At 41.3% G+C, this 8,252-nt stretch overlaps 2 protein-coding genes across 2 annotated transcripts; both read right to left on the bottom strand.

Annotated features, from left to right (window-relative positions):
- Positions 1-2,821: 2,821 nt before the first annotated feature.
- LOC141632822 (uncharacterized) lies at positions 2,822-3,337 on the bottom strand. Its single transcript, XM_074445332.1, has one exon. It carries the CDS (start codon positions 3,335-3,337, stop codon positions 2,822-2,824), a length of 516 nt encoding a protein of 171 aa, XP_074301433.1.
- Positions 3,338-3,407: 70 nt separating this feature from the next.
- On the bottom strand, positions 3,408-4,565 carry LOC141632821 (protein FAR1-RELATED SEQUENCE 5-like). Its single transcript, XM_074445331.1, has one exon. It carries the CDS (start codon positions 4,563-4,565, stop codon positions 3,408-3,410), a length of 1,158 nt encoding a protein of 385 aa, XP_074301432.1.
- Positions 4,566-8,252: the final 3,687 nt, after the last annotated feature.

The following is an 8,252-nucleotide window of genomic DNA, read 5'->3' as shown; positions in this document are numbered from 1 at the left end:
CGCTTTAGGATACACGTCCCCCTCGTTCTGATAATAGGGGAAAGGGTTTAGGCTTGGATTAGGCGGCTTCGCGGTAGCGGGCCGTCTAATCCAACCCTAAACCCTTTCACGTTCCATTTTAGGATACCCGTCTCCCACGGAAAGGGGTTCACCCTTCCCTTTTAGTGTTCAGTTTACGGTTCCCGTTCCGATAACAAGGGAAAAGGTTTAGGGTTAGATTAGGCGTCTCCGCGGTAGCGGGACACCTAATCCAAACCTAAACCCTTTCCCGTCCCGCTTTAGGATCCCCGGCCCTCTCGTTTAATCCCTTTACCTAGTAGGTACATTTCAAAAGAGTCTTAGGTTCATTTTTAATGTATAGTAGGTATGTTTCTTCCGAATGACCGCTTTATGATAATAAGGGAAATGGTTTAAAGTTGTATTAGGTGGCTCCACTGTAGCGGGCCGCCTTATCAAACCCTAAATCCTTTCCCGTCCCGTTTTAAGATACCCGGCCCCCTCAAAAATGGTTCACCCTTCCTCTTTTAGGGCTTACTTTACGGTTCCCATTCTGATAATAACGGAAAGGGTTTAGGGTTGGATTAGGCGGCTCTGCGGTAGCGGGCGCCTATTCTAAACCTAAACCCTTTCCCGTCCCGTTTTAGGATACTCAGCCCCCTTGGAAAGGGGTTCACCCTTCTCCTTTTAGGGCTGAGTTTACGGTTCACATTCCATTAATAAGGGAAATGGTTTAGGATTGGATTAGGCGTCTCCACGGTAGCGGGCATCCAAATCAACCTCTAAACCCTTTCACGGCCCGCTTTAGGATTCCTGTCCCCCTCATTTAATCCCTTTACCTACTAGGTACGTTTCAAAAGAGTCTTAGGTTCATTTTTAATGTATCGTAGGTACGGTTCTTCCGAATGACTGCTTTATGATAATAAGGGAAAGGGTTTAGGGTTGGATTAGGCGGCTCCACAGTAGCGGGCCGCCTTATCGAACCCTTGATCCTTTCCCGTCCCATTTTAAGATACCCGCCCCCCTCGAAAAGGGGTTCACCCTTCCTCTTTAACGGCTTACTTTACGGTTCCCATTCTGATAATAAGGGAAGGGGTTTAGGGTTTGATTAGGCGGCTCTGTGGTAGCGGGCCGCCTAATCCAACCCTAAACCCTTTCCCGTCCCGTTTTAGGATACCCGCCCGTCTTGGAAAGGGGTTCACCCTTCCCCTTTTAAGGCTGAGTTTACAGTTCCCATTCCGATAATAAGGGAAATGGTTTAAGGTAGGATTAGGCGTCTCCGCGGTAGCAGGCCACCTAATCCAACCCTAAACCCTTTCCTATCCCGCATTAGGATACCCGACCCCCTCGTTTAATCCCCTTACCTACTAGGTAAGTTTTGAAAGAGTCTTAGGTTCATTTTTAGTGTATAGTAGGTACGTTTCTTCTGAATGACCGCTTTCTGACAATAAGGGAAATGGTTTAGGGTTGGATTAGGCGGCTCCATAGTAGCAGGCCACCTAATCCAACCCTAGATTCTTCCCCGTCCCGTTTTAAGATACTCGCCCCCCCCCCCCCCCGGGAAAGCGGTTCAGCCTTCCCCTTTTAGGGCTTACTTTATGGTTCCCGTTCTGATAATAAGGAAAAGGGTTTAGGGTTGGATTAGGCATCTCTGCAGTAGCAGGTCGCCTCATCCAACCCTTTTCCGTCCCATTTTAGGATACCCGACCCCTTCGGAAAGGGGTTCACGCTTCCCCTTTTGGGGTTGAGATTACGGTTCCCGTCTTGATAATAAATAAAATGGTTTAGGGTTTGATTAGGCGGGACCGCGGTAGCGGGCCGCCTAATCCAACCCTAAACCATTTCTCTTCCCGCTTTAGGATACCCGGCCCCCTCGTTTAATCCCTTTACCTACTGGGTACGTTTCAAAAGAGTCCTAGGTTCATTTTAAATGTTTAGTAGGTACGTTTCCTCTAAATCTATAGTAGGTACGTTGCTTCTGTCTAATCCCTTTACCAATACTTGTTAACAAAGACTCAAAGAGGCAGAACACTCGAATTCTACAGCATATAAAACAGTGAAACATATCACGACTCATCTAATTATATGACGGACAATCAAAAGAAATTGAACGACGTGTCAGTGATGTCACACAGCAAATTCAAAGAGTAATAGCTGTTGCACATCATTGTTCTTGAGGCAAAGTACTGACTTCAATTTAACAACTCAGAAGCATGATCAATACAAATTAGATCTAAAATCTTCAGCAATGGAACAATTTATCCACCAAAAATTAGAATAATGATTCAATTTAAACATAACCAATAAATCGAGTTAAATAGTACGTAGTAAAAGACTGTTCCACTGCCAACTTCATTCAATTTACACATATTCACTTCCAACTTTTCACAGTCTTCTCTAAGAGAGATTTTAACCAATAACTGCAAACTAATAGAGGGCACAACACACACCAACAGCTTAGATCAACAAAATTCAATATCCATTCAAATTAAAGTTTCCTCCTACATTTGGACATACATATATTTAAATCCATCTTGTGTAGTCGGCTGTTACACCCATCTGGGTATAATTGATGCGCATCTCAAACCACAACTATTTCATTGTCAATATCTATATCATCAGATCATGTAAAATATCATTAATACTTTGTATATAGGCCCTCCTTCACTAATATGTAAATTAAAAAAAAAACAAGCAAATAAAGTACCTGACTATGAGATTACTTGTGAGCAACTTGACTCGGGCAATTTCTACTATCATGGTGTGCCATTTCCCCACAAGCACGACAGTTTCTTAGAGGCTTAGAGTGCTCCTCCGCCGCCATTTATTTTTCATAAGTCATCCTTCTACCAGGTCCCTTATTTTTTGCTTGCTTTGGAGGTAGAATATTAGCTTTAGTAGATATTTTAGACCCAAGAACTGTCTCGATTTGAGTTTTCTTACTTTTTGACTTCCCACCACCACTTGAATGCAATAACTTCTCATTGAAACTCTGACGCAATTCGAGTAACTCTTTCTCCTTCTCCTCATCATCCTCCACAAGTGACACTGAAGTGAATACCTCTGACCATAACTCACTTATATTGTTTTGTCTTGTGTCAATTGACGCACAATCAGCTTCTAAAGACGTCCCTACAACATTAAAGATAGGATAAAATGTTGCACAATTGCTCCACCTGGCCAATATATATTCAGAAGGTATTTCATCAAACCCCTTGTTATGCAACATCCATACACAATGTCTACAAAGTATCCCAAGTCTCTGAAACCCCTTGTATAAACACACACAAATTTTCCCACCAAAATCGACATCATAGACTTTCTTGCTCTCACAATCCATAACAAATAAACGCTCCACTTCACCTTCTTTCGTGATTTTGTTGCTTCATTACAAGAGTAGCATGCACCTTTCAACTCTTCTTGAAAATCATAAAACACAGGTGGTGTGTAAAATTCAGCACACTTCTTTCTATAGAAAGGGGAGTTGACAAGATAGGAGAGGAGTTTTTAGAATCAGCAGTTAACTTAGAATGCTTCCAGCGTTGAGCATCTATTGCGGACTGGAAGCGCATCCAAAACTGAACAAGTGATATGTTGGAGCTGGTGAAGTTGTCGAAGAAACTATTCTTGGATTCTGACCTTGAAGTTGTCCTCATAATCCCACCCATATAAGTGTCCCGAAAATATGCAGGAATCCATAACTTGTGGTCCTCAAACATGGATTTCAGCCACACATTTCCAAACAAATCATGTTTTTCAATAATTGAAAACCAGCTCGACTCAAATTCAGTTTGCTCAAGATCTTCATTCCAAACGATAAAACTTATTTCTTTTAGAAGGTCCGTGTCTTTGTAAATGGTTGAACCAAAGTTGTGAGCCAATTTTTTCATGATATGCCACATACAGAATCTGTGTTGCGTATTTCCTGAAAACACATTTTTATCCCCTGCGTTAATACTAAAACATTGGTTAGTAATTAGAGTAATAGAATAACACCCACCCATTGCCTTCATAAAATTGTCAAAAAGCCCGGTAAAAGACTCTTCATTATCCCACATTATCAAACCAGCCGCAACAGTGACACATTTTTTATGGTTGTCAACACCCGTAAAAGGACAAAACACCATACAATATTCGTTAAAATCGAATGTGGTGTCAAAGGACACAGAATCACCAAAGAGCGCGTAGTTCTTAATTACAATTGGATCAGCCCAAAAAACCTTAGTGAGTCTTTTGTCCTCATCAACGTCAAAATCGAAATAAAATGAGGGACACCTAGCTCTTTTTTGTATGAAGCCCTCTATCAGCATTTCCGCATCATACTCTTTGATGTATTTCTTTACATCCCTTGAAAAATTCTTAAAATATTCTAAGGACGCCCTTACGTTTTTATATCTCTTAACGTACTCTTTAAACATTCTAAATGTCTTCACAGGCCCATGGTTAACACGTGAGTTATCCATTATCATTTTCTTATGCACAAGGTTGACCTTCCTACATGACTTTAGGTGAATCATTATGGCTGGAGTTACCATTGCATGTGAGTGCACCTCAGCAAATTCATACATCTCATACTCACCAGCAGGTAGCCTCCTAAACTTAATCTTGGCATACAGTACACCCAACTCTTGTTATTGCCCTCCTTCTTTTTTTCCCACCGTGCTTACTAGTACCTTCCTTGTTAGACACACAACACTTGTGTGTAGTAACTTCATCGACGATTTTACTTGAATCCAATCTCGGACTAAAGCCAGAAGCTTTGGCATATGCTTTGTAGAAAGGCAAGCCATGCTCCAATTTCTCAAATATCATTCCAGCAAATCGTTTAAGCTCTTCTGAACAATGAGGCACTCCGTGAATCTCACTACTAGCAACAATTTCCGGGGCATCAAGAGCACACAAATTAACAAAAATTACTTATAAACTGTCGTCTTTCTTCACACTAACAAAATGCAATAAATAAAACTAAATGATTTACCTGGCATATCATTCACTAATAATTTATCTCGACAGTTAGTAACCAATAATATTTCTCCATCTGGATTTGTTGAAAAAGTCATGTCATTAGTATTGTTAGGTCCAATTTAGCCTGGTTTGACTTCAGTCTAGCCTGACTTAATTAGGCTGATTGGGGCAACCAGAGTCCGGACAATTACAGTTATTATTTGAAAGGAAAGCTGCTCAAGAGGCCTGATAGCAATAGTAGAGTAGCCTGGTGGGAATCTTTAGCAGGATGAATAATCAACAAATCAACAAGACAATTATGCACATGCTATATTCTTACGGAAGACCAAGTCCAACTACAAGAACGTGCAATTTCCATAAACTACAACGTGCAAGAAGAGAAAAAGGAGAAGTTGTTGAGTTAGAATAAGTCAACCGGATTAATAGTGCACATTCCCTATTAATTAGGAGACGGTTTCAACAACCAGGGGGAGCGTAAAATAAATTGTAACGTTAGAATAGAAAGAGTATAAATAGAGTGGAGGAACATTTGTAAAGCATACGAAGCAATATACAAAAAACATATATAATTAGCTTCTTATTCTTACTACACTTTCTTCTTACTTTCTTTATTATCATTCAACTTATCCAGGAAACATAAACATTATTGCTCTTATATAATTTATTTCATTCATCACTGTACATTTTTCCTTAAATATTAGAACTAGATACCTACACTACTAAATCTTCAGGCCGGATCCTTTCAGAGGAATTCGTGCTAAAACAATTGGTGCCCACCATGGGGCATCTAGTTCATTAATCAAAAAATTTCCTTCATCATTTTCCATTTAATACTCAGATATAAAAATGGCAGAACTCACCCCAGAACAACAATTGGCAGCTGCCTTGGCTAAGATCAAATAATTGGAAACAATTCAGGAAAAGGCGGCTCAAGTGGAGGCTGAGATCACTAGGCTTAAGGAATCTGAGTCTAACTTGAGAAAGAAATTGGAAAGTCGGGCTTCAGACTCCAAAACCAGATTCGAGCCAGGAACCCCATTCTCATCCATCATCAAGCAAATTGATTTCTCCAGTTTTGGAACTCCGGAGAAGGATACCTCCTCTGGTCTGCAAATCATTCCTGACAACGAGACAAACAAGACTGAAGCAGCCATAATGATGGCTATGCTTCAGGAAATCCCAAAACTCCATAACAAGATAGCAAATATACCCGGGTGCCAGACCTTGTGGCTGAGGTGGAAATTGATAGCTTCGCTGACTCACCCTTTGCAGATGAAATTGGAAAGATTGATCTCCCCAAGAAATTTACCGTCCCATCCATGAGAACTTATGATGGGACCTCTGATTCACAAAACCACGTTGTTATATTCAAACAGAAGATGTTAGCTGCCTCAATACCCAGTGAACTCAGGCAGGTTTGCATGTGTAAAGGCTTTGGTACAACCCTGACTGGAGCAGCGTTGCAATGGTTCATCAATCTCCCAAATGGAAGTATCAGGAACTTTGCAGACCTGGTCAATGCCTTCAATCAACAATTTGCATGCAGCAGAGACATGGCTAAGAGACCCAGTATTTTGTTCAGGGTAAAACAGCTTCCTGAAGAATCCCTCAAAGAATTCCTAGCCAGATTTGTCAAAGAAAAGGTGGCCATTCCCAGATGCGACGAAGAAACAGCGATGTAAGCTTTCAGGCAAGGATTTCTGCTTGGCAGTGACATCTACGCATACCTAACCAAAAAAGCCTGTCTAACCTTTGCCACTGTTCAATCCATCGCCTTAGAGCATGTCAGATTGGAAGAATATCTCAACTTCACAACAAACTCATCCGGAGGAAAGCAAAGCTATGGACACACTAACAGGAAGAGCTCCTACCAGAAAGGAAGCAACCCCAGATCATCACCCTATTCCAGATCTGAACGATCTGAAGTCAACATGGCACAGGAACACAAAGGTAACCTTTCTAGCTTACCAACTATTCCTGAATATAACTTCTCTATAAATACTGCAGAATTGAGCAAACGCTTGGAAAACCTGGGAGACATGGTTAGATGGCCCAAGAAATCTGACAACCCCAGGAAAGATCCAACAAGATGGTGTGACTTTCACCAGGATATCGGACACACCACAGAATAATGCATTTAGCTCAGGAAACAAGTGGCTTACCTTCTAAATAAGGGCTATCTGAAAGACTTAATCCAGCAGCCCAAGAACAAAGATAAAGGACCGGGCAAGAGAGATCCAGGAAACTGCAGAGATCCTCCTCCTCTTCCCCCCATCTATGAAGTCAAGTTCATAAACGGAGGCTTTGAAATCTGTGGCTTAACCAGCTCGGCTGCTAAAAGAATCGCCAGGGGGTCTAAACTTCAACCCCCTTCTAGATCTAAATTATTACCTGTCGTTACTTTTGATGACTCAGACTTGCAGGGAGTACCAAACTTACACCATGATAGCCTGGTAATTACCATGCAAATCGGCAAGGCTAAGGTATCAAGAATCCTGATAGACGGAGGTAGTTCAATCAACTTGGTGATGCTCGATGTCCTTAAAGCGATAAAAATAGATGAAGAGAAAATCATCAAGAAATCTAGTGTCCTGGTCGGATTCAGAGGAGAAACAAAGAACACCCTGGGAGAAATTAGCATACCAACCTATGTGGAAGGTGTAGCTTCCTATGAAAGATTCGGGGTAATGGATTGCCTATCCTCGTACAACGTAATCCTGGACAGACCTTGGATCCACAACGTCAAAGCAATCCCGTCTACAAATCATCAATGCGTGAAAATACCAACCGAATGGGGGATAACCACCATTAGAGGAGAACAGAAAGCAACCCAGGAATGTTACACCCAGGCTTTGAAACCTTCAAAGTCAGGTAAGTCCCTCACATATCAACTAAAGTCCCATGTCAGGAAAGAATATATTGCCCAATCACAAATGGAAACAGGAGAGGTCATTCTGGACCCAGAATTCCCTAACAGGAAGGTACTTGTAGGATCAGACGCACCTGACTTAGTCAGGCCCAATCTGGTCAGCTTCCTCAAAACTAAAATGTCTTGTTTTGCCTGGTCACATTTTGATATGACTGGTATAGATGCTTATATTATAACTCATAAATTAAATATTGAAAAATCGTTTAAGCCTGTACAGCAAAAGAGGAGAAAATTTGTTGCAGAGAGAAATGAAATTATCAATCAAGAAGTCGACAAGCTATTGGACATGGTAATGATCAGGGAAGTGATGTACCCTGACTGGCTTGCAAATGTAGTAGTTGTCCAAAATAAGAATGGCAAG

This window comes from Silene latifolia, chromosome Y (genome assembly GCF_048544455.1).
Source record: "Silene latifolia isolate original U9 population chromosome Y, ASM4854445v1, whole genome shotgun sequence".
Classification (NCBI taxonomy): Eukaryota; Viridiplantae; Streptophyta; class Magnoliopsida; order Caryophyllales; family Caryophyllaceae; genus Silene; species Silene latifolia.
The sequence above is the reverse complement of the archived record's forward strand: the minus strand, read 5'-3'. Positions and strand labels throughout refer to the sequence as shown.